At 52.1% G+C, this 25871-nt stretch overlaps 1 protein-coding gene across 1 annotated transcript; it reads left to right on the top strand.

Moving 5' to 3' along the window:
* Window positions 1-497: 497 nt before the first annotated feature.
* Window positions 498-25500, top strand: Mmel1 (membrane metalloendopeptidase like 1). The gene is made up of 24 exons (XM_057784688.1): window positions 498-648; window positions 12848-12916; window positions 13248-13268; window positions 13540-13590; window positions 14495-14656; window positions 14879-14959; window positions 16133-16228; window positions 16761-16879; window positions 17335-17400; window positions 18524-18658; window positions 18734-18823; window positions 20069-20205; window positions 20480-20573; window positions 21040-21168; window positions 21636-21734; window positions 22084-22167; window positions 22490-22593; window positions 22808-22866; window positions 23241-23360; window positions 23844-23977; window positions 24096-24161; window positions 24657-24752; window positions 25018-25094; window positions 25187-25500. Exons 1-24 carry the CDS (start codon window positions 498-500, stop codon window positions 25284-25286), a joined length of 2340 nt encoding a protein of 779 aa, XP_057640671.1. The 3' UTR covers window positions 25287-25500.
* The last annotated feature ends 371 nt before the right edge of the window (window positions 25501-25871 follow it).

Below are 25871 nucleotides of genomic sequence, written 5' to 3'. Positions count from 1 at the left end.
CAGGCAAGGAGCTTGGGGCCTGAGCCACCTTCCCAACAACAACCCTGATCCAGCTTCCAGGCCCAGAAATCCAGGAAGCCCTGGGCACAGGCACCCAAGAAGGCTCCAGTGCCAGTAGAGATATCTAGGTGGAGCATCCTGGGTCCTGCGTGCAGACCTCAGGCCGGGAGCAGAATAGCTCCAGGACGAGTTAGTCCCTGCTGAGTCTGATGATAGAACAAGAGAGAAACTGAAAAGCAATGGCCATCGTGACCCATTGGCCAGGTCTCATTTCTACACAGGGGTTCCCTGGGCACTCAGAGACCCTACCCCTAGCATAAGAACCCCTTGCAAGACCAGGGCACTCAGGGCACAGCTTGCAGCTTTGAGAGCAGAGACCAGGACACGGCATCCCCAAAGCACCAGCTTCACTGTGGTCAAGGCACTCAAGCTCCAGCTGCCTCTCCTGGCCCTGGCCTGGGGTGCTCAGCTGTGTGCTTTCCCCCCAGAACCGGCTGATGGGGAAGTCGGAGAGCCCAGTGGGGATGGTGGAGAGAGCAGACCGGTCTGGGAAGAAGAGGCGCTCAGGTTTCCTGGAGGGGGGGCTGCTGCTGCTACTGCTGCTGCTGCTGGGAACCCTAGTGGCCCTGGGTGTCCTCTACAGCAGAGGTGAGTAAGGACACCCTGCCCTCTTACCTTCCCCATACCCACCCCCACCCAGGGCTTTGCCTGAGAGACGCCAGCCTTGCAGAGTGAGGCAGAGGGCTCTGCCAGGGCCCCCTGCCCGCTCCCAGGGCCATGGTGCTGACTCCAGAGATGCCACGGAAGGGCATCTGACCTGACCTGCACGGACCCAGCGACCCCATCCAGAAAGCTCCGTCCTGGCTTGCTGGCGCGGCAGCTGCTGCAGGCTCTGCCTCCGCCCCCTCTGCCACAGCAGGACTCTAGGATGCTGCAGACGGCAGACAGGTCCCCCGCCCCACGGGCCAGCCCCCTTCTAGTCCGCAGCACAGCCTGGTCGAGAGGCTGCTGCAGTTCCCAGGTGGCCCAGCAGCAGGAGCCCAAGCCCCTGAGCGAAGGGGTCCCTCCAGCTGTCTCACCTGGTGCCAGTCAGGATGACCTGGTGGCTTCCGAAACAGGCTCTTGCTTATTGCAAGTCTGAAGGAAGGGGCTAGCCTGAGGACCCATGAAGGTGGAGGGGTGGCTAGGGCTGCCCTTCGGATAGACCTCGGGTGTCCCAGGAACTGCTTTAGCACACGGACCTCTTCCTAAAGGACCACATGTAGGACTAGGGTGCTCCCTTTGGAGGGGGCACCTAGACACCCAGCAGCTCTGTAACTTCCAAGCCCTTCATCCCTTTTGAGCCAGGAGCAGGGGGATAAACACACAGGAGGAAGGAAGGTCCACCTACTCCACTCCGCCATGTCTGTAAGTGATGCGCTCACCTTGGTCTGGCTCTAACTCCAGGGCACCAGACCCTGAATGTCCCCTCAGGGGACTCCTGATGAGGGGCAGCTGGGAAATGCAAGTGTGTTCCACCCCACCCAGGGCTGCCTTCAAGGGCCCATGTAGGGTGTGGCTCCCGCCCAGTGGCTACTGTGGTCTCTGCCTGTTTGGTTTTCCTGCAAGGGTTGACAGGTACAGCCAACTTCAAGGTCAGGGATGACAGAGCCCCTGTGCCCAGTGGATCTCAGAGCCCCAGGGCCCTTTGTTTGAGGAGCACTAATCTCAAAACACCTGATTTTGAACCCTCCAGAAAACAGGTCTGATGACCCCACAGCCAGCAGTGAGGTCGAGGGGTGGGGATCCTCTCCCTTGCCCTGTCTGTTGTTCTGTCTCTCTTCTCCCTGTCTGGCTCTCCCTTTGCCCTTCAAGCAGTATGACTTCCGGGACAGCCAGGGTCTCCTTGACCCTGCCAGGGCCCCACAGTTTCTGCTTCCTCCTCCTCCGGGGTTCCTGGGCCGCTGGAATGACCCCACATCTAACCTGGGCTTCAGTCCAGGACTTCAGTCAGGACTGGGCAGATGGGGAGTTTTGTATTAGCCATTTTCAAACATTTTCTTTTTTCTGTCTGGAGGATTTTTATTATTATTATTTCCAATCTGTGAGCTACTATTTACTCTTTAATGTCAATATCCACATGAACGTCACCGTCTTAACTTTTACTGACCTATGGATCAGTTTGCACAATTGTCAGAAACTCAGCCGGAGGTGGTCTGGTGGGATTTCTCGTGCCTGCCTGAGGTTAGCCTTCTTGGGAATGTTTCTGCTGTTGCGATAAAATATACCCTAAGAAGAGCAACGTAAGAGAGAAAGTGTTTGGGGATGTCAAGACAGCAGGACTCGAAGCCATCAGACGAGAGCAATGACCGCTGTGTTCAACTCATGGTCTTCATTCTAGACAGTCTGGAGATACCTACCTAGGGAACGTCCCACCCACAGTGGGCAGCTCTTCTACAGCTCAGTCAGATCGTTCCCCTCCCACGTGTATAAGCAGCCCTGCTCTCAGGTGGTTCTGAATCCTATCAAGTTGGTAATGCTGACCATCACACTAGCCTTAGGCCAAGTAAGGCTTGGCCAGTTGTCCTACAGGAAAATTGTCAAATCGGCCAGAGGCACTCGAGGGCTATGCCCTCCCCTGCCTGCTGAGTGACAGTGTCCATAGGTGCCTGTGAGTTCAAAGAAAGCCCCTGTGATAGTTGCTTCCTTCATTCTCTTGATCTTCCAGATAGCTATTAAATGTGTGTGTGTGTGTGTGTGTGTGTGTGTGTGTGTGTGTGAAATTCTTGCACTAGAGACTTGTCAGATTCCTGAAGTAATACCAAGGATTAATTCCTCTCACCAATTTAAGATTAGCCCATGATCATAAGTTTAGCCATTAAAGGGTTGGAGATAGCTCAGCAGTTAAGAGCACTGGCTACTCTTCCAGAAGACCCAGGTTTAATTCCAAGTACTCAAGTGGCAGCTCACAACTGTCTTAACTCCAGTTCTAGGGGATCTGACACCCTCTTCTGGCCTCCACAGGCGCCAGGAGCACATATGATGCACAGACACACACAAGACAAAACATACATACACATAAAATAAAATCTCAAAAAAGAGGACTCTGTGATGTTTTCCTCTACCACTTCATCAAAAAAGTCACAAAGTACAAACTTATCTTCATAAATTTATGCAGTTCTCTATATATGTATATTATTTATTTACTTTGTGTGTGTGAGTGCTGTCCCTGCTGTTTTATATTTAGTTATGCATATAGAATCAGCCCACTACAAGTCATTACACAGTGATCTTATCTTAACAATGCTCTTACCACCACTGTGCTTTTTTAGAAACAAAATCCTTTTGCATGGGGCTGGAGAGGTAGCTCCGTTAAGAGCACCGGCTGTTCTTCCAGAGGACCTGAGTTCAATTCCCAGCACCCACACAGCAGCTAATAACTATCTGTAACTCTAGTTCCAGGAGATCTGACACCCTCTTCCGGCTTCCATGGGCATCAGGCACACACATGGTGCACAGGCATATGTGTAAGCAAAAACACACATACACATAAAAATAAAATAGTAAAAACCAAACAATTGATTTTTACAATCTGCCTATCACATCTTATTTGTGCAGTGGGGGCAGGTCGTGACTCGCACGTGAAGGCAGGGGACAATTTGTAGGGTCGGTTTCCTTTCCACTGCACAGGACGGGAGGATCGAAAGTGAGTGCTTCCACTCTCTGCTCGGGAAGCGTCCCGTGCGCAGCTCAGCTGTTTCTCTTGCAGCCGTGATGGCTGGGTTGCGAGTTTGCCTTTCACTGGGTGGATTTTCCTTATCTGCATTCCCTGTCAGCACTAGACTGTGTCTTTTGTGCACAATGTTTGCTTGTATTTCTGATGCATTTTCATCTTTTCTTGCCTTTGTTCAAACTGAGCTGTTTTTCCCTCAACTTGCTCGAATGTTTTTTTTATCTTTTTGATAGTTACTCTTGTTTTTCCTTTTAATTAGTTGCTTGGTTAAAATTATAAATACACCTTTTTTCCTGGAAATCCATTTTATCTTGTGTGCACGTGGTGGGGTATGTGTGGTATGAGTGTGGAGGTCAATTGATTCTTTGATTCCATATTTGGATGGGTTCCAGGGATCAAACTGAGGTCTCTAAGCTTTCTCAGCAAGTGTCTTTATTCTTGAGCCATCTGGCTGACCCTGAAAGTCAAATATTTTCATCAGTGGCTCAGTATCATACCTTCGTCCATGCTCACCCAGAATTCTCTCCACCAGCAACCATATTCATTGTTCAGGTTGGCTAACCATGTCCCCTGCCTGGCTTTGTAAATAAGCTTTTATTGGCGTGCGGCCTTGCCCACTTGTGCACGCCTAGACTCCCTTCCTGGCCAAATAGCAAAGCTGAGGAGGTGAGACAGAACCTGCCGGGAGCATGCTGCCAGCCTGGACTGTGTCCTTGGAGTCCGCAGCTCATCTTTGGGCTCTTCTACCTTAGTCAGCAAGGACATGAGGGCCCGAGGCAGTGTGCACATCAGTTCCCAGCTATACAGCCAGGGATTCCAGCTCCTGTCTCAGCTGTGTGACTTCAGACAGCTTCCGTGACATCTCTGGGCCTCAGTTTCCTGACCTGCAAAGCAGAAATTATAGGAGTGTATGCTCACAAGAGGGCTTGAAGACTTGATACAACAGGAATGCTTAGGAAAATGCCCGTTGCCTTGCTCATTACCAAATGTAATAACAAAATGCCAGACTTGCCTCTGACGCCATCAGTCTTGTCTTTACATCCTGTACAAAGGCATATTCGCTTGGGAGACACCAAGCCCCCACCTCCCGATAGAGATGTCTCCATAGCTTTTGCTTAAATCCACGCACGTCATTTATATATACTATGGTGTATTTTAAAATCCTTATCATTTGTTTTCAATTATGTATACATGGAATATGTGAGTTCATGCGTATGTGAGCACAAGTTCTCTTGGGGGCAGAAGAAGGGGTCAGCTTAGGAAACTGGAGTTGCAAGTGGCTGTGAGCAGTCGTGTGGGTGCTGGGAACCGGACTCAGTCCCTCTGCCAGAGCCATCTCTCCAGCCCCCAGTCTTTATGAACTATGAAAACTAATGAGTTACATTTTCTTTCCTTGCTATTGTCTGGATTTCATTGTTTTCAATTCTACTGACGGTTCCTTTTTCTGTCTAGTGATTGTTATGCAAGACCTGTCTTTACCATTTCAAAAAACCTCTGTGCCTTTGTGTGCTCGGTGTATGGCAGGGAGGGAGAGAGAGAGACGGGATCTCATGTAGCCCAGACTCTGAACTTCTGATCTTTCTGTTCCTACCTCACAAGCACTAGATTACAGGGGCACTCCTCAACACCCGTATTGATTTAAGATAGTTTAAGATAGTTTGCGGATTATCGAGAAGATGTAACAGGCAACCTGAACACCAGGTTACTCCTGCAGTGTTACGGATTTGAAATGCCCGGCATGGGATCATGTTTTTGAACACTTGGTGTCCACCTGGTGGCACTGTTGGAAAGGCTATGGAACCTGGCTCCACTTTTCCTCTGCTTTTCCTGTGTGCTGATGAAACATGATCCAGCTGCTTCCTGCCTGGCAGGCCAGCTGCACACTCAGCCACACACTCCCGCTGCCCCACCTGGTGATCCCTTTCTCTCCAGAGCTGCTCTTTGCCAGTGTATTCTGCAACAGCAGCAGGAAAATAGTCAATAAGATCACCCTAGATGTTAGCCCATTTGAGGTACAGCTCTGGCTTTTAAAATCATTTTCCTGGCCTCGCTCCCCTTTTCTGCAGAATAAAATTTCAGAAGTGAGCAGCTGTTCATTTTACACAAGTAAGCGGCCTCCTCAGCCCTCAGTCTGAAGTCAGAGATGAGTCCTCTGACAGTTTCCTTTCAGCTTTTCCGGGCTGTGACAAAGTGCTCGAGATAAATGGCTTTAAAGGAAGAAACATTATTTTGGGTACGGTTTCAGAGGTCTCAGGCCTGGATAACCTGGTTCCATTACTTGAAATCTCTATTCCCAGTATGATTAATAAAACTCCGCCACTAATATAATTGATAAAGACCCCTCCCCTGGTATTTCTAGCAGAAGCAGACACAGAAGCAGACAAGGGCACTCCATGGCAGGCTGGCCACTCTGGGGCCCTCAGGCTCTCCTGCTGTCCTCCCCACTTCCTGCAGAGCCAAGCTGTTCCCCTGGCCCATGAGGGTGAAAGTTTATCTTTCCCAGTCTAGGCACGCAGCAGTTCCATGGCTGGGCCTTTGTCTTTCTTGGCCTCACCTGGCCACCACCGGAAGCTCCTGTCTCAGAGAGGCTCCTCTCTGGAGCAGGCTCTGTAAAGTCTTCTGAGATCTTCCTTCATCAGCCCTGCGGGCGACTGGGAAATCGTGGGAAAACATGGATGCTCTCGGAAGTCCTTCCAACAGAAGCACACCAACACGGGGCGGTCAGCTGGTTTAGAAGTGACTAACTTCTTGCTCATTGTTTGAACATCTCTCCGGGACCTGTGTGTCCCGCCTCTCCCCAAAACTGTCCCAAGTTCTCTGAAATGTCATTTTCCTCATCTTATGGCTGAGTCTTGGGTTGGATCCAAAAAGAGTGGTTCTTTTTTTTAAAATAGGTTATCTGGCTTTTGTTGTGGTTTCTAGGAAGGAAATGGCACTCTATTGTGGATTTTGGTGTCAAAAATAGAGCTTCTCGCCGGGCGGCGGTGGCGCACGCCTTTAATCCCAGCACTCAGGAGGCAGAGGCAGGCGGATCTCTGTGAGTTCGAGACCAGCCTGGTCTACAAGAGCTAGTTCCAGGACAGGCTCCAAAGCCACAGAGAAACCCTGTCTCGAAAAACCAAAAAAAAAAATAGAGCTTCTCTCATAAATCCCAGGTATATATTTAACTTAATATAAAGCTAAGGATGGGCTGGAGAGATGGCTCAGAGGTTAAGAGCACTGACTGCTCTTCCAGAGGTCCTGAGTTCAATTCCCAGCAACCACATGGTGGCTCACAACCATCTGTAATGAGATCTGGTGCCCTCTACTTGTCTGCACCATATATGTAGGGAAAATGCTGTATACATAATTAATAAATAAATCTTAAAAAAATATATAAAGCTAAGGAGGGGCTGGAGAGATGACTGACCTCTGGCTTCCACACGTGTGTGCATAGATGCATCCCCACATATGAACATGCAAACAATAAGCACATGAATTAATGAAATAAAATTCTGGTTGCTTATGGACTCACTTTTCTCAGTCTGTCCTTTCTGATGCTTTTTGTCTGTGCCTGACTTTGCCTGGTGCTCCTTGCTAGTTCCACAGAGCATCATTGTAGCTCACCAAGTCTCTCTTCCGCTGCCTTGAAGCCATCCATTCTGGGTTGGCGATTGTTGGTAAACTCCAGCAACTGTGTGTTTTCCTTTTTAAAATGTTTTTATTGTATTTATTATTAGTGCATATGCATGTGTGTGTGTGTGTGTGTGAGAGAGAGAGAGAGAGAGAGAGAGAGAGAGAGAGAGGCATATGTGAATGCAGTTGCATTCGTGCCACACAGCACGAGAACAACTCGTGGGAGTTGGTTATTTCCACCGTAGGTCGTCGGGTTTGCACAAGCACTTTACCCCAATGAACCACCTCATTGTCCCATATGGTTTTGTTTCTAGCATTTATAGCTGATTCTTTTTCAAATTGATTTTTAACTGCTCCTTGTCTGTTTTCAATTATTTCATCTCTTTTAAGTATTTCCAAAGTATATTATGTTCTGTGTCACTTAGATACCTATAAAACCTATACCAACACCCAGGCCCCCCCACCCCAAACAACAATTTCCCAACCTCTGTCCCTGGCTGAGGTCAGGTTGCGCATGTCTGTGTTGGGGTGACCTCATCCAGGTACAGAGACCTAGCTAATCATGTTCCCCTCCACGCGAAAGCACACAGGCTCTTGGGGCACTCGCTTAGAACTGGAGCACGCCACACCCTCGTTTTGTCCGCCAAAGCAGGCCACGTGGCACCTCTATGCCATATCTGAACTCCTCGGGGCTCTGCCCTTTGCTCTTCCTGATGTATGGACAACTTCTTTCACAAACACAAATTCACATTCATGTGGGCTTTGTCCTTGACCTTCTGTGTGATGTAAGTGGAGAGAGTTTCCCTCTGAGAACGTGTTTGTTTCCATTGGGTGTCTTGAGACATTTCCATTTGGGACGGCTTCATGTTGACTCTCAGGGCGAGTTTCCTTGGCCACACCACACTCATCCCCACATCTGCCTCTCCACCCACTTCAGCAGGTTACTCAACCTCAAGGAACATGAGTTTTCTCCATCGTTGCAGCGCTCTCTCTCTCGCTCTCTCTCTCTCTCTCTCTGGTGTATATGTGTGATGTGTGTGGTGTGTGATGTGTGTGTGTGTGTGCGTTCAGGTGTGGAAGCCAGAGATCAATGTGAGGTGACTTCTATCACGCTCCATTTTGTTGTTTAAGGATTTATTATGTGTTTATTTTTAGCTCTTTACACGCACGTATGTTTGTGTAGGGGCATGTGCACACAAGTGCAGTTTCCCTCTAGGCTGAGAAGAGGGAGCCAGAGACCCCAGAGCAGGGTCCTCTGCAAGAGTGGTCCATGCTTTAACCACTGAGCCATCTCTGCAGTCTCTTGAGACAGGGCTCTCACTGAACCTGGAGGTCACTGATTAACTAGGCTGGCTAGGTAGAAGGAGCTGCCCCCACCAAGCCCAGCTCCTTCTACAAGTGCTGAGGCTCTAAACTCAGTCCCTCACATGTCGGCACTTTACCGACTGGTTGGTTTTCCCAGACCCTCTGTAGTTGTTTCCCTAAGAGAGAAACTGAGGAGATGGGAAACACAGGTTATTTAAATTAAAGTCTTAGGGATGGGAGAGATGGTTCAGTGGTTAAGAGCACAGGCTGCTCTTCTGGGGGACCCAGGCTCACAATCACAACATCCAAATAGCATCTCACAGTCGGCTGTGACTTCAGACACAGAAGATCCAACTCTCTCTTCTGGTCTCCGTGGGCATGCTCATAGTGTACAGACACACACACAACACTCTCTTCTGGTCTCCGTGGGCATGCTCATAGTGTACAGACACACATACAAAGACATCCATATACACAAAAACTTGATTAGAAGTCAAGGAATTTTCAATTTCTTTAAACAAAATTTTAGGAAAATAAACTTTCAGAGGGATTGTGAAGACTATTTTTTGTGTATTTGTGCGGCATGCATGTGTGCACATATATGTTTGCATATGTGTAGGCACACATATGTGTGCAGGTGTTGGGGGGCTAAAGGTGAACATTTGAGTCTTCAATTGTTCTAAACCTTATGTGTTGAGGAAGAGGTTCAGTTAATCTCACTTGCCAGCTTGCCTCAGAGACCCCATGTCTCCACCTAGAAAGCACCGGGAGTGTAAGTGGGCCACCTACTTGTAGACAGGCTGCTTGTTTGTTTCCCAGCCGCCCAGACCCAAAATAATCACACAGAAATTATATTAATTAAAACACTGTTTAGGCTATTACCTCAGACTTCTTGTTAACTAACTTTTACCCCTAAAATTAACCCATTTCTATTATTTTGTATTTTGCCACGAGGCTTGTGGTTTTCTGGTAAGGTTCCCAGGCGTCTGTCTCTTTTGGCAGCTACATGGTGTCTCCTCAACTTCGCCTTCTTTTCTCCTCTATATCTGCTTGGAATTCCCACCTTGCTCTATTCTGTGCTGCCAAGGGACCAAAGCAACTTCTTTATTAACCAGTGGTAATAAAACCTATTCACAGCATACAGAGGGGAATCCCACATCACCTACTGGTCTTTACTTGGGTGCTGGGGAACTCCTGTTCTCACAATTGCTTGGCAAATGCTTGTCCACTGGCCATTGCCCAACTCTCAAAGCTGTTTATTGGCCTTGGCATACCATAGACATCACCTAAACAAACACCAGGGGATGTCCAGGGAATTTGATCTTCCTGGAATCCCATCCGCTCACGTCATTTGTTACCTGTGGCGTTAGCCCAGAGATTCTTGTGTTGTTTCCATCTCTTTTGAGGTCAGGTCTCACTATGTAGCCCAGGCCAGCCCCGAGCTTGCAATCTTTCTGTCTCTGTTTCCTGAACTCTTGAGACTACCATACTTGGCTCGCTCTAAGCTTGGGTAACTGTCCCCTCTATTTATTGATTTGCTTCCCTTGCCTTCGTGGTTGGGTTTGGTTTGAAAAGTCTTGCTGACTGGCATGTCCTGAAACTAATACTCCCTTTGTGGGGTTCAATGACCGTCACATCTGTGATGTGCTTTCCTTACATTTTTTTTTGAGACAGGGTCTCATGTACCCTTAAACTGGTTCTGTAGAGAGACTAGCCTTGAACTCCTGATCCTCCGTCCGTCTCCTGAGTGGTCCTGAGTATCCCCAACACTTTCGGTGACCTCACTTCTCTTCCAACATTTCCATCCTGCTCTTTCCTGTGATTTCCACTTGCCCGGTGAAGCACAGGGCATATCTGTAAGCTTCCCACCTCTCCTGATAGACTCTTTAGCTTAGTGACCACAGCCATTGCACAGACTGCCGCTACTAACAGTGGGGTCACCCCAGACTCCACTCCTTTTGATCATTTGGGGTTCCCTCTTGGTTTCTTTATTTGTCTTAGTTAGGGTTTGGGGTTTCCTTTTGTTTTTATTGTTTTGTTTGCTTTTTAAATATTTATTGTTCTGCCTGCATGTATGACTGCACACCAGAAGAGGGCACCAGATCTCATTATAAATGGTTGTGAGCCACCATGTGGTTGCTGGGAATTGAACTCAGGACCTCTGGAAGAGCAGCCAGTGCTCTTAACCTCTGAGACATCTCTCCAGACTTCTTTGGGGTTTTTTTGGTGAATGGCGTGGTTGCTGTTGTTTGCTTGTTTGTATGTGTTTGGTTTGTTTTGAGACAGGGTCTCGCTATGTATCCCAGGCTGGCCAGGAACTCATGCACCTACCCCTGCCTCCCAACTGCTAGGATTGAAGGTGTGTGTCACCACACCTAGCAATGATCTGAGTTTCATGTAGCTCAGGGGGCTGGCCTCAAACTCACTATATAACATTAAATTCCTAAATCTCCTGCCTCTACCTCCTAAATGCCACGCCGTGGTTCGTGTGGTGCTTGGGATGGAACCCAGGGCTCTGTGCATTGCTAGGCAAGCACTCTACCAACTGAGCCACACCCTGATTCCCAAGGTTCCTTCTTCATCGTCAACAATATTTAGCTGCTTCCCTGGGGGCTAGAAGTGGAAGGTTCTTCTCTGCTCTCCTTCTCTGTCAGTGGACACAACCTCAAACTCCTTGAAGGCTATGTGAGCAAGAATAGGTGGGAACTTAACACCCTCCACATCAGGGACTCCCCGAGACCCTGATTCCTCACAGCAGCCCACACGGGTGTACCCAACATTCTGTGGGTGGAAGCATACTTGGGATCGGCCCTGCAGCACGGCCTCCCTTCCTGGACTCTGGCCTGGTCACTCTTCTGTGGGAAGGAAAGGACTCATGTCTAGAATTCTGTTCTTTTTGTTTGTTTTTGTTTTGTTTTTCAAGACGGGGTTTCTCTGTGTAACTGCCCTGGCTGTCCTAGAACTCTCTCTGTTGATTAGGCTGACCTCAAACTCAGAGACCTGCCTGCCTCTGCCTCCCGAGTGCTAGGATTAAAGGTGTGTGCCGCCACCACCACCCAGCTAGAATCCTGTTCTTTTGTGCCTGTGTGTCCTTATCTTCCTTGAGATGTCCTAAACTTACCTGTGGTGGCTTCAAAGGTGTGCTGAGCCAGCAGATTCACGGTCCTCCTGGTCACACATCCTCTCTCTGGAGGTGTGGTATGACTCCATGGGATCCAAGGTTCAGTGTCTCACCTTCAGACTCTGCTTCTGAGATGGGCACATCCCCCACGGGGCAGCCAAAGCTCAGGGATCTTACCCCTTCCCTTGCAGACCTGAGGAGTCAACTTTCTTGTCCCCGGATCTCAGGTTGCCCCTTGAAAGTTTTCCCTCGACGGCTCCTTCAGATTGAGGATGAAAGGGTAGGGCTCTTCAGGGATAGAACCCACACTGGCATCATAGCCAAATCGGGTCTGGCTTTTAGCATCCTCATGTGTAGATCAAATGGCATTCTACATTGCCTAGTCCTAAGGAGCACCCAGTGTTGGCACCTCCAGCACTGTCTGTGCTGTCTGTGCCGGGAACCAAGCAGATGCACCCCTAAACCCTCCTCCCCCACCGTCTGTGTATCTGACTATAGGGAGCCTCAACACCACACACCAGGCCTGAAGATGGCCCAGGCCTGACTTGCTTTCTCCCAAACCTCACTCCAGGTCCTGAAGGCTTCCATGCTAAGCAGCTTCCCTCCCCACATGTAATGGAGAGACACGGACAAGGAGGGTAGCCTTAAACCTTCAGCAGGCAGTGAAAGTAGTTCCGGGGGAGGGGACGGTAAGGTTGCCATGACGGGGCTCCCTACAAGGGCCTGATCTCCCCAAATTAGCCTATGTATTCCCACAGTAAGACAGCAAGAGCAGCCTTCTCTAAATGCAGTCCAGGAAGACAGGCAGAGCCTGGGTAGTTTCAGACAGACTAAAAGATAGGAATAGCAAAATAAGGAACCTTTCCTTTCCCATTCAAACCTAGCAGGACCTATGAGGAGAGGGAAGAGGATAGAGGAGAGGATGCCTAAGTTGCATAGTCCCCCTGTCTCCGTTCCCTGGTATCCAGCCCTCACTGTGTGGTGAGCACTAGAGCCCACAGCACTGTACACAGACACCAGTGCAGACATAACCAGATCCCCAAGGCTCCACAGGGGGGCTAATGGAGGAGGCTGAGCCCTGTGTTTCTCCCCAGGGAAGCAGCTGCCCCTCTTAACTAGCCGACTACGCTTCTCCCAGGAAGAGAAGACGATTGTAAAACGAGGTAGCCTTTGCCTTCCCTGCCAGGCAGCCCTGAGGAGGTGGGCTTGGCATCTGGGCCTGTTGCGGGTAGAGTAACATAGATGGGCAGAGAGTCCAGGAGGGGACAGGGAAGAGAGGGACACCAGTCTCCAGTGCCTGTTGTATGTAGAATGTTTGGGCACAGTTGGGTACCACCCAGGAGGCCAGCCTGGTGTCACCTTTGGGTGTACTGACTCCAGGGTAAGGAGAGGGTGGGATAATGCATTCCGTTAGAGCTGGTGGGACAGCAGGGTAGTTATGAGCAGCCTCAGATATGAGGGTGCTGGGTCCCAATAGGGGTCAGCTGGAGGCAGAGAATTTAAAGGGGATCCCAGGTCACTGCTGTAAGGAAAAGTCACACTTGGGATCCAACTGGGGACCAGTGATGTGCTTCAGAGCTCTCCTGGGGGTGTCCACGGAGGGTGGGGGAGAATGGAGGCCCACCCCGTCTACTCTGCCACATCCACCCCAGCTTGCGCTTCACCAAGCCCTCCCAGGCCTTGGTCCTCTCACCAAGGCCTGTAAGCTGTGCAGCCAAGCCTCTGTACCAGTTCATCTGATGCTCTGCACCTCACATTCCTCCCTCTGCTCCTCCAGCCATCAGAGAGCCATCACAGCAGAATGACGTCTGCGTCACCCCAGGCTGCGTGATTGCAGGTGAGCCCCTCCCCTAGCTGCCTGGAGTCCAGCTGAGCAGCCCTGTGGGCTGGTCAGCTCCCACCTGCAGGCCCCAGGCAGGTTGGGTTGCAAAGACCCAAGAGCCCTCATCTATGTTTATAGAAAACAAAGTCAAATCAAAGGATTTCTTTTTTATTTCAAATTTTCTACCAAGACTTTGTCTTAAAATTGGGTGCCACAGACTGCCCTCTGCAGGAGGAAAAATGAAGTTTTGTGGGGTGAGGGTGGAACAGGTTGTTTTGTCTGAGTGAGTCCTGGAGCCCCACAGTGATGCTTCCTTTGAAATCTCCCACTACAAAAGCCCCAGACCAGGCGGTTCCCAGGCAGAGTGAGCAAAGCCAGTGAGCCCATAGCTCAGGCCCCTGTCACCAACATGCTCTGGATCCTAGGGTGGACACAGCTGCCCCTTGTGATAAAGAAAAACCTCAAGGCAATAGCCAGGGTGGGGGATCTTTTTCTCCCCCATAGGACAGAGGACCTGAGGACTGAGAGGTCACTAGGACTGCATGGGGCAGAAGGGCTATGGCGAGGAGGCCAGGAGGCAGGGCTGCCAGCTGGGCCTTTCTATAAGCAGGAACCATCTTCCAATATCAGGAGGGAGAAGACAGGGGTATTCAAGATCCTGTAGCTTATAAGTAGCTGCTGTAGCCCTTGAAGACACTTGGGTCATTCTTCCAATGTTACTAGCCTCCTCCCTCTGACTCAGGGAGAGTGAAGTGACTGACTTGCCCAAGAACAAGTTAGAAGCTGCCACCAAGTTAATAGTTGATATTAAATCTCAGACAAACTGTCCCCAAAGGGAGGATACCGTCTCTCAGACTCTGAGATAATATCAAGATGTCTTTTCTCCCCGCTCCCCTCTCCATCCCCTCTGGATAAACAGCTGCCAGAATCCTCCAGAACATGGACAACTCACAGGAGCCCTGTGACAACTTCTACCAGTATGCCTGCGGAGGCTGGCTGCGGCGTCACGTGATTCCCGAGACCAACTCCCGATACAGCGTCTTTGACATTCTCCGGGATGAGCTGGAGGTCATCCTTAAAGGTGAAGAGTAGCCACCACCTAGGGGCATAGAGGTGTCACTGAGCCTTGGGTTGGTCCCTGTCTGACCGCTAGGTATCAGAGTCAGAGTTGGAGTGGTCTATGACTGTGCTGAGTCTCAGGGCAGCTTGATGATGCTAGCCCAGGGCTAGACAGTAGACATCAGTTGTCCTGGGGCCCCAGCAGCCACCTCCACCTCTGTGAAGCTTTCTCCTCTGCCCACAGGGGTGCTGGAGGACTCCTCTCTCAAGGACCGGCCGGCTGTGGAGAAGGCCAAGACACTGTACCGCTCCTGCATGAACGAAAGTGAGTAGCGCCACCTGTTAGGGCCCAGTTAGCGCTAACGGTACACTACACGCGGAAGTATCTCGGGGCGGGGGTACATGAGAAGGAGCTGTGTGCTGTGCCTCACCTGGCCTAGCTCATTACCAGCTACCCTGGGTTTGGGGCTGTATAACCCTAGCCTGTAGTTACATTACCCAAAGGTACCACTCTGGCCGGCTGAGCTGCAAGTTGGGGCCACCTGCCTTCCCTGGACATCTCCTGAAGGTTTGAGGTTGATCCCTGTGTACCAACAATGCTACTTAGGGGGACTGTGATTTTATGAGATTATCTCTGTTGAAACCTGTACTTGGGCATGGCCAGGGCTATCTTATCTCCACAAACCATGTGACCAATATCCACAAGTCACAGACAACTTCCTTTAGATTCTCACATTTACTTAATTTCTTGCCTCAAGGGTTGGGTGCCCAAGGCAGGATGGCAGCAGTACGTGAATAGAACCCTGAGCCCCTTCCTCAGCTTCCAGCCCACTGACCACAGTAGCAGCCCAGCGGCTGCACAGAATCCTGCTCGCTTTGACCCAAGCAACCAGGACTTCATTTATAACTACCAGTTTCTCTAACTTTGTCCCTACTTCCAAATGAAGCCCAAGCAGAGAAAGCCAGAGAGACCACAGTCCAAACCCATGGGAGGCCTCCTCTTTTCACAAACCCACAGCATCTTGAGGCTAGCGTCCTCCATCAGACTCACCTGGTGCCTTCCTTACCATTTGTCCTTTCCCTGCGGCCCCTCAGCCCTGCCACACGCCGGGACAGTGGACATCAGCCCCATCTCGTTACCAGCTCTGGAGTCCTGCCCTGAAGTTCTCCCAAGTACCCCGTCAGAGAAGCACTTCCTTAGAGGGAAGCCTCTCTGGGCTTCAGCCTATGCCTTTAGACTGCCATCGTGTGCAGAAGCAAGTCACATGGCCCCTGTGTGACCCGACTCTTGCCCAAGCACATTCTGTGTCTGGGCCTCCCTCCTGGCCACCACTCTTCGCTAGGCTTGTCACCTGCTGCCGAGCCCCATCCTCTGTGTGCTTTATCAGCAAGCCCTGAGCTAAAGCTTAGCCCGTGGAGCAGCAGGCATGTTCCCGGTGGGTGCTGTGGCACCTGAGCCACTGGAGTCTGCGTAAGCACCCACTCCTTCCCTCCTCAGGTGTGATAGAGAAGAGAGACTCTCAGCCTCTGCTGGACATCTTAGATGTGGTAGGAGGCTGGCCTGTGGCCATGGACAAGTGGAGTGAGATGGTGGGTAAGTATAGACAAGTTTGCCGACTTCGGGGAGAGGCCGCTCAACCCCACAGCTGCCCACAGGTTGCCTGCTCTTAGGGAAGCCCCAAGAGGCTCATTCCTCCCAGAGATAACTTAGGGCCCCCAAATCTGGCTTAGGCTCCACACTAGGGAGTCAGTGGGATCTGTGATGGGTGCTCACGATGGCTGGTCCCCTGAAGTGCTGTACTGGATCATTCCTCCTATCATCCAAGATGCCAGTCTTCATATCCCCGTTCAGCCCTCAGACCGTGGCTCACTTCTGACTCAGGGGCAGGGATGATGCCTGGAATAGGGCATCTCCCATCCACAGCCACTCTTTCCCTGTGGACCTTTGAAGAACAGTCCCTAAGCCCCTTTTGGAGAATCGTTCCTCGGTCCCCAAAGTCTCACAATGAGTTCACTACCCGAGCCTGGCGGGGCTCCCTATACTCCCAGAATGCTGTGCTCAGGACGTACAGTTCCCTGTCTGGAGAGGGGCTAGCTGGTCTCCAGCGTGGGTACTGACTCCTCAGGCCCCAAGTGGGAGCTGGAACGGCAGCTGGCTGTGCTGAACTCACAGTTCAACAGGCGCGTCCTCATTGACCTCTTCATCTGGAATGACGACCAGAATTCCAGCCGGCATGTTATCTACGTATGCAATACCCTCAGTGGGTAGGGCGGGGATTGGGTTCCCTGAGTCGAGCAGGAGACAGACAGGGTGGTGGCTGGGGGATCTGGGAGCCTGACGTTTGTGTCCTGCAGTGTATGCTGTGCTAAGCAGGGCTCACAGGGGGCCTCGTGGCCCCTGCTGTGTTCTGAGAAGCTGGCCCTGTGCTTACCCTGCTTTTTTGGCCCCTGGCTGAAGGGTCCGAGAAGCACACAGATGCCACTTCGGGAAGGCTGTGGTGCAAGTCCCTCCTGTGGGGACTTGAACCCCAAACAGCCCCTCTCTATCAAGGAGAGGCTTGGGTTCGGAAGCATCTGACTTGCACAGGGAGCCAGTGTTGTTATCAGGCACAGTCTGGGGGCAGGGGACTGCTGCCCCCCTCAGCCAGGCTGCAGGGATTCCCCACCACCCGTAAGGAGTCACACACTCTGTGTTTCCAGATAGATCAGCCCACCTTGGGCATGCCATCCCGGGAGTACTATTTCAACGAAGGCAGTAGTCACAAGGTAAGCAGGGAGCCTCGGGGCCCATGTCAGATGCAGTTCCCTGCACATATACTGTCCCCCCTCCCCCAGAGCTCGGCTCTCCTGCTTGCCCACTAGCCTTGCTCCCCACAACCAGCCTCTGGAAGCACTTGTGGGGCTGTGGACAGGCACTGAGCACTGGGGACACAAACATGGACACCCAGTGTTCACACTGCCGGCCCTGAGGTGAGTGAGATCATCTGGTCAAGCAGTCCGTTCGGCTTGACCCATCCGTGCAGAGCCAGGCCCAGTGTCCTGAGCCTGCTCTGCGGAAAGAAGTCAGCTGTAGCCCAGGAAGGCCAGGGTAGCAGGAAGAGTTGGGATGGACAGAATGAAGGCAGGGACAACAAAGGCATCTGGCCAGGAACAGGGTAGGAATGACCCTCACAGCAGGGCTGGAAGTATTAGTGGGCACGTGGGTAGATCAAGAAGGAAGGATGGTAGCAGGAGATGGAAAATCAGGACCAGGATCATCCCAAAAGCTCATAGGTGTAGCCCCCAGTCCCACCTAGCAGCTGGCAGAGCAAGGTCTCGGTGGATGGAGCAGTCTGAAGCCTCCCCCTTCAAGAATAGACACAAGAAAGGGTGTTCAACTGAATGGACATAACCCACCCTATGGCTGAATCATGGCTGGGGCAGTCCTATCTCACCCTGGCTCCAATGGCTAAAGAGTTACTGAGCACCTGTGGAGGCCAGCGTGGCACTGGGCAGCCCTGAAAAACTGTCTCCACCCTCAGAGGCCTGTGCATGGGTCTTTCAGAGCAATGGATTTGGGACCAGAACTTGGTCCTGAGCTGTTTGGCATGGCCAGAGCCTTATGATTCCACACCAAGTTCAGGGAGTAGACCCAGACTACAGAATACGGAGGCCGTGGTGCAGGCTTGTCCCTAGAGAGTGAGATGGGGATGGTAGTCACAGCGGGGTGTGGTATGGACAGTCTCCACGCTCTATCCCGGGCTGTCTGTGCCAGAACTTGTTGGGGAAGCTAGAGGGGCAAGTTTCTAGGGGCCACTCCATGTCACATACCACCCCCACCCCACAGAGTGCTCCATGGTGGCCAAGGTGGCCAAAGCCGCCCAGCTCCATCCATCGTCCTTTGGCCCAGGTGCGGGAAGCCTACCTGCAGTTCATGGTATCAGTGGCCACCATGCTGAGGAAAGATATGAACCTGCCCAATGACAACTCTCTGGTGGAGAAGGAAATGGCGCAGGTGCTGGCGCTGGAGGCACATCTGGCCAATGTGAGGCAGGGCCACGCTGGGAGGCTCGGGCTAGGTGCTGAGTGCCACGCGGTGTGACCCCTGGTCCCCACGCAGGCCACAGTCCCCCAGGAGGAAAGGCATGATGTCACCACCCTGTACCACAGGATGGACCTGGTGGAGCTGCAGGACAGGTTTGGTCTGAAGGTGAGACCCGGGCACCGACCAGGAAGTAGCACGGGCTCAGCCCCAACCCACCTGGATACTCATTCCCCCTCCCCCGCCCACAAAGCTACTCCGACATTAAAGGGACAGTAGGGCTGGCATCCAGGCAGATAATGCCGTTAAATGAGCACAGTGAAAACATTCTAGGGGCGGCGTCCATTGTTGCCCTGCGACAGGCCTCCTCTGTAGGTCAGGCTGCAGCTGGTACAAAAGTAGGTGACTGGGCCTGCGGCCTCTTCCTCCCGACTAGAACATATAAATAAGCACTGGGATCCATAGCTCTGCACAAGGATAAGACAGACGAACCCCGAGAGAGCCCTGGTTCCAGCTTGTGTTCCACATGCCACCAGGTCCCTAGATTTGAAGGTCAGGGCTGGAGAAAAGGCTCAGCAACTAAGAACCTGCACTTTCAGAGGACCAGAGTTCAGTCCCCAGCACCCACAGCAGGCAGAAGCTCCAGGAATTCGGTGCCTTTATTCTGGCTTCAGAGGGTACCACAGACACACGTGCAACCACCACACCACCATCACACATTAGAAAAGTTAAAATAAACCTTTAATTAAGCAGTAAATTCAAGCCCGGCCTGGTGGTGCGTGCCTTTAATCCCAGCACGCAGGAGGCAGATTCAGGCAGGTGGAACACACACACACACACACTCAGAAAGAGAGAGAGAGAGAGAGAGAGAGAGAGAGAGGGGGGGGGGGGGGAGAGTATTGTCAGCTACATAAAGAAGTTCAAGGTCAGTCTGATTAGAGACCCTGTCTCAAGATATTTTTTTTTCAAAGTAGTTAAAGTACACCACTAATCTCAGCAGTGTGGCCGATTCACTGAGAGCAAACATGACTGTGGGACTAGGAGAGTTTAATGTAGTGCTTGGCCCTTGCATACATGAGGCTTATGTTAATTTTCACATAAATACTGAAAAAAGTTGTACACAAAATAGATAACTACCCAGCTTATGTAACATATACGACTATCATATTTTCTACTTTGATCATTTTTGCTAAATCGTGTTTGCCAGTGATTTCCCCAACTACACTTCATTTTCAGATATTCTGCATAGGTTCTTAGCAATCTCCTAGCCCACAGGCTCTGGGGAAATGTCACTCTTTGTCTTCTTCACATCCCTTTCTCACTCGTTTCTCAAATGTTCTTCGGTGGAAGCGGAGTTTCTCAGATGCGCAGAGGTCCACCCTCCCTTGTTTCTCGCCACCTCTCTCTCCACAGGGGTTTAACTGGACCCTCTTCATACAAAGTGTGCTATCCTCTGTCCAAATTGAACTGTTACCGGATGAGGAGGTAGTGGTCTATGGCATCCCCTACCTGCAGAACCTTGAGTCTATCATTGACATCTACTCCGCACGGTGAGGCCGGGAAGGGGAACCTTGTGCCTGCCCCACAACACCACACACACACACACACACACACACTTCCTGCTTTCGGGAGACGATACCACTGAGAACTTCTCAGGCGTGAGGGACACAGAGGTTCGATTCTAGTGCCCATGATGCCTCACGCTGGCAACAGGAATCCTATCAAGCATGAGGGATAAACAAGCCAGTTCTTAAGAGAATCTTGAATTCTGCTTGATGTAGCACCTGCTGGCTAACCTGCCCCTTACACCTCTGCTTCTTCCAGGACCATGCAGAACTACTTGATCTGGCGCCTGGTGCTGGATCGTATCAGCAGCCTGAGCCAGAGATTCAAAGAAGCGAGAGTGAGCTACCGCAAGGTGAGTGTGTTCTTCGCCCACCGAGCCGGACGTGCACTGTCATTCACCGGGATCTGAGAAAAGGTTCCTGCCCAATAGAAGCCAACAAAGCAGAAGATGGGGCTGTGGAAAACCAAGTGTGACCAGAGGAGGGACCAGGCAGGGTAGGGAGTTACTCAATAGAGGTCAGTTTGACTCTGAAGACATGAAGAGATGAGGAGAAGCTTTGGGTAGTGTCCAGGCAAACCACCAGGTCCAGGGGGTGAGGACAGGGTCTGAGTGGGACCCTAGCTTTTCCAGAGTAGTGGTCTTCTCATGTCCACAGCCAGCATCTGGTCTGAGTCATCCTCTGGGTACCCTGAAGCCTGTGGTGGGAGGATCTGCCTGCCTCACCTCACAAGCTCAGGGACCCACATATGACCGGGGAAAGTTAAACATTGGCACGTGGGATAGGATGCGTGACTGACTGAATGAATAAACACGCCAGGCACTGTATGGCACAACTGTGGAGGAGGTACGCTGGCGGGAGTGTGTCAGCTATGTCAATAGCAACATGGAGAGCGCCGTGGGCTCCCTCTACATCAAGGAGGCCTTCTCCAAGGACAGCAAGGACATGGTGTGTAACCTGGACTGCAAAAGGGCACTGTCCGTGGCAGCTCTCAAGCTCACCCTGGGACAGCTTCCTGGCAAGGATACCAAGCCCATCACCACCACCCTACCCAGTGATTCCCATGTGTGGCAGAGGGACATGCATTAATCCCAATGCCCACCAGAGCAGAGGAAGGCCAAGAGAAACCCTGCCCCCAGGTGCTCGTGACCATGAACTCCAGTCCTGGACCCTGTTAGGTCCCTGGGAAAGGCACAGATTGTATGTGTGGGTTCTGAGCCCTGGGCAAGCAAACCTCCAACCCACCCGTGAGGCTCCAATTCTGAGCCAGAATAGTTACCCCCTATCAATGCCACACCCCTCTAGGAAGTCAGGGACAGAGCAGCAGTGGTCTCATCCTAAAGGTGAGACCAAGCCTGGTGTTCTGGTCACGCCCCCTAAGCCAGCCCAGGACATGAGGATATGCATTCCCCCAGGTCAAAGAGCTGATTGACAAGGTAAGATCCGTGTTTGTGGATACCCTGGATGAGCTGAACTGGATGGATGAGGAATCTAAGAGGAAGGCCCAGGAAAAGGTGGGTGAGCTACAACCTGTGTGAAGACCTGAGGGAAAGCTCCCGCGGTCAGGACCCCATGCTGGAGAAACAGCCCTGGTGGGAGGGAAGTACCCTGGAAATCCCCAGGAATCAGGAGGCTCCGTGGTCTGGGGCTAGGATCTACCCAGGCTCCTCTAGCTCTGGTGACAAGCCACCGTCACTGGACTCCCGAGAACCCACACAGAGCCCCACCTACGTGTCTGGTTCTGCAAGACGATGGAGGGAACATGCCTGTTATCCCCTTACTGACACAGCAGGGAACAAAGCTAGCATGTAGGACAAGGGACCTCCCATGGTGTATGACCCTTGCTGCCCCTCTTCTGTGCAGGCCATGAATATCCGGGAACAGATCGGCTACCCTGACTATATCTTGGAGGAAAACAATAGGCACCTGGATGAGGAATACTCCAACGTGTGTACCCTTGGGCACTCTGCCTGGCCCCACCCCTCACCCTGAACCCCTGGAGAGTGGGTTCTCCATGTCAGGCATCTTTCTGTTCTTACAGTGCTCACTAAGACACACTTCTACACCCTAGAGGGACTCTAATCTCACTCTGCTAACAGACAAACTGAGGCCCAGGGAAACTAAACTTTGCCCTTAGCTGCTCCAGGAGCCTGAGCGCCACATGCCAGCTGAGGGTCTGGAGACCCTTCCCCAACCTTCAGCCCTTCCTCTTACACTCTTGGGGACTTAGCCTGAGTGCCAGTCATGTCAAGCTCTGTTCTCCTCATAGTTGATATTCTCAGAGGACCTGTATTTCGAGAATGGGCTTCAGAACCTCAAGGCCAGTGCCCAGCGGAGCCTCAAGAAGCTTCGGGAAAAAGTGGACCACAGCCTGTGAGTGGAATGCCTAAGAGACTTAGCCTGGCATGCAGGGGTGGCTACGGGAGTCTGGCCTGATGCCAGCTCAAGAGGACACTAGACCTAAGCCCTCCCCCTCCTCAGATTTGGGGGCTTCTTCAGGGCAGGATCTGGTCAGCCAGGGCAAAGGGAACCATAAGGGAGGGTTCTGGCAGATGTGGACTCCAAATGACCAGTATATTCACCACAGTTGGATCATCGGGGCTGCAGTGGTCAACGCCTTCTACTCCCCAAACAGAAACCAGATTGGTAAGCCCATCTCGCCTCTCTAATGCCAGAGGACAGCCCCTGCCCTTGCTTAGAAACTCCCTCAGTCTAACCTCAGAAAGGAGAGTGGGTTCCAATCTCTTTCATGTTGTCCCAAGGGTCACAGGTTGGAAGGAACACAGAGGAACCATCAGAGAACTTTCTTAAGAAGGCAGCGGTGGGCGGGAGGAAAGTGGGCACGGATCACCAATCCAGCATTCCCGTTTTAGCCTCCGAGCTCAGTGTCCCTGTCTGCACACTGGGCAGGGAGTCCTAACCTCCCTAGGCCACAGCATTAGATGGCAGGCCCAGTAGAGGTGCCCACCTGAGCCTGGCACCGTCACTCACAGCTTCTCCTTGTCACCCTTCCGGGACAGTGTTTCCTGCCGGTATTCTCCAGCCACCCTTCTTCAGCAAGGACCAACCACAGGCCTTGAACTTTGGGGGCATCGGGATGGTGATCGGGCATGAGATTACACACGGCTTTGACGACAATGGTAAAGGGGCATGGGGGAGTGCCCCAATCACAGGTACACTGTAAGTCACACGCACACACACACGCACGCACACACACCTCTACTGAGCGGCCAGGGATCCTCCATTCAGTCTCTCAGTAGATTAGTTGGACAGGAGCTTTGCCTGGTCTCCATCCCTGGAGCAGCTTCCCTGTTTGACTGTTAGGGCCTGCTATGGTGTCTGAGCTGGTTTTCCCATGTGGCTCAGCCAGGGGTATCATATGAGGTTAGCCATGTGCCCCCCCTTACCTGGGTTTAGACCCCCTGAATTTGAGACTCCTGGTCCTAATCAGGGGCAAGGATGGGAAAGATGGCATGGAAGCTCTCCTGAGCAGCCCTCAACATGGTGCTGTGTGCTCAGAACCCCTGAAATCTAGCACTGGCCTGGCCTTTGGAGAGGGGTGCAGGAGGGCAGTGAGAGCAGGGCCTTGGGGGACAGTGTGTGTGTCCTCTGCTGCCGCCCAGGTCGGAACTTCGACAAGAATGGCAACATGCTGGATTGGTGGAGTAACTTCTCGGCCCAGCACTTCCGCAAACAGTCGGAGTGCATGGTCTATCAGTACGGCAACTTTTCCTGGGAGCTGGCCGGCAACCAGAACGTAAGCATGTCACCAGGACTGCAGTGGCCCTACACTTGCACGCACACCAGCCAGCCCCGCGGGACAAGAGGAGGGCCAAGGCCAGGCTGCCCCCCCTCATTCTGTCTCTTTCATGCAGGTGAACGGATTCAGCACCCTTGGGGAGAACATCGCTGACAATGGTGGGGTGCGACAGGCGTACAAGGTGAGCCCTGGCGGAGCCCTCGGAGAAAGTTGAGGCAGTCACAGCATGGCAGGGCAATGCCCAAACTAGGGCTGTGTCCTAAAAACACTCCAATTGGACGGGGGGGAAGCAGAAATCCAAACCCCATGGTTGTAAACATGATATCTCACCTGTTTCCCACATGAGCAAGTGTAGGAACCTTTTTTGTCTCCTAAAGAGTATTTAGGGCAGAGACAACATGACCATGGGCTTGAGCAGCCCACATCTCCAGCCTTGGGAATAGAACACCGGGTACCAGGAGCCCAGATGGGTGGATTTCAGGTGGCAGCTATATGGCCAAGGGTCCCACAGCGCTCTGTTGGATCAGTCTTTTGAGGGCTGCAGAAGAATTATCTGGCTGCTACACAGCAGCCCTAAGCTAGGGAGGCAGGGGTCCCATCTAGGGAAGGTCCTGGAACCCGATTATTCTGCATGGGACTCTCCGAGAGCCTGGCTGAACCAATTTGGTACTCACAGGCTTACCTACAGTGGCTGTCTGAAGGTGGCAAGGATCAGCAACTGCCGGGATTGAACCTGACCTATGCCCAGCTTTTCTTTGTCAACTATGCCCAGGTAACTTCTAGTCCTGCTCCTCACACCCACAGCTTTGGAGGGCCCACTCTAGGGTATATCCAAGGGCACCATGAGCTTGCCACACTCCAAAACCAGAACCAGTAGGCTTGGCAGGCTTCCGAGAGAAAGACTGAAGCTGGGGACTGGGAGCCAGCTGTGGAGGAGGCAGCAGATACAGAAGGAAGGAAGGAATCTGTTGGTCTCTCTAAGCAGAGCGCACTGCTCCAGCCCTCAGGCCGTAACCAAGCCATTCATGCCCCTCTAGGTGTGGTGCGGGTCCTACAGGCCTGAGTTTGCCATCCAATCCATCAAGACGGATGTCCACAGTCCTCTTAAGTACAGGCAAGTGTACAGTCCCCAAGCAAGCACGCATGCCTGCCCCTGCCCTGGCCCCTTCCCTCATCTCAAACCTCCTTGGACTTGCTGGTCCACAGGGTACTGGGCTCACTACAAAACCTGGCCGCCTTCTCTGAGGCATTCCACTGCCCACGAGGCAGCCCCATGCACCCCAGGAAGCGGTGTCGCATCTGGTAGCCAAGGCTGAGCTACGCTCCAGCCCACGCCCACCCGCCACCCAGAGGCTTCGTGAAAGGTGCAGCTGGATGTGCAAGTCCTTGCCTGAAGGCCACTGGAGCCTCCAGCCAGCCCTCCGCACCGGCCTAGAGTGCAGCTGCCCGCCCACACCCGGGACGAGGGGTGCCTGGTCCTGCGCCCCTTCAGGCCAGTGAGGGTCATCAGTCCTGTAGGAGCTGTCCGCTGTCTTCCGCCCTCTCCATAGTGCGTGGCTAAATGTCCTCAAGCTTCAGACTTGAGCTAAGTAAATGCTTCAAAGACTTTGCGTTGCTCATGTAAGGGTCAGGAGGGTGGTCAGGTGGAAGCAGCAGGGTAAGCTGTGGCCAGGGCGAGAATTACAGCTGATGGGGACAAAGGGCGCCTGACCAGCCTCCCAGTTTTCTGTGCTAAGAACCCCAAAGAGACCGGGATGCCTCTAGAGGTGACCCTTTGGGTCTCCAATTCAGTGAGTTGGGCTTCCAGGACCGCACTGGACCTATACATATCCTGGTGACTCACATCAGTACCTGGCAGAGGGACCTCAAGACATGGGGAGCAACCGGTGGA

This window comes from Chionomys nivalis, chromosome 11 (genome assembly GCF_950005125.1).
Source record: "Chionomys nivalis chromosome 11, mChiNiv1.1, whole genome shotgun sequence".
Classification (NCBI taxonomy): Eukaryota; Metazoa; Chordata; class Mammalia; order Rodentia; family Cricetidae; genus Chionomys; species Chionomys nivalis.
Note: the sequence above shows the minus strand (reverse complement) of the source record. Positions and strands in the feature narration are given on the sequence as shown.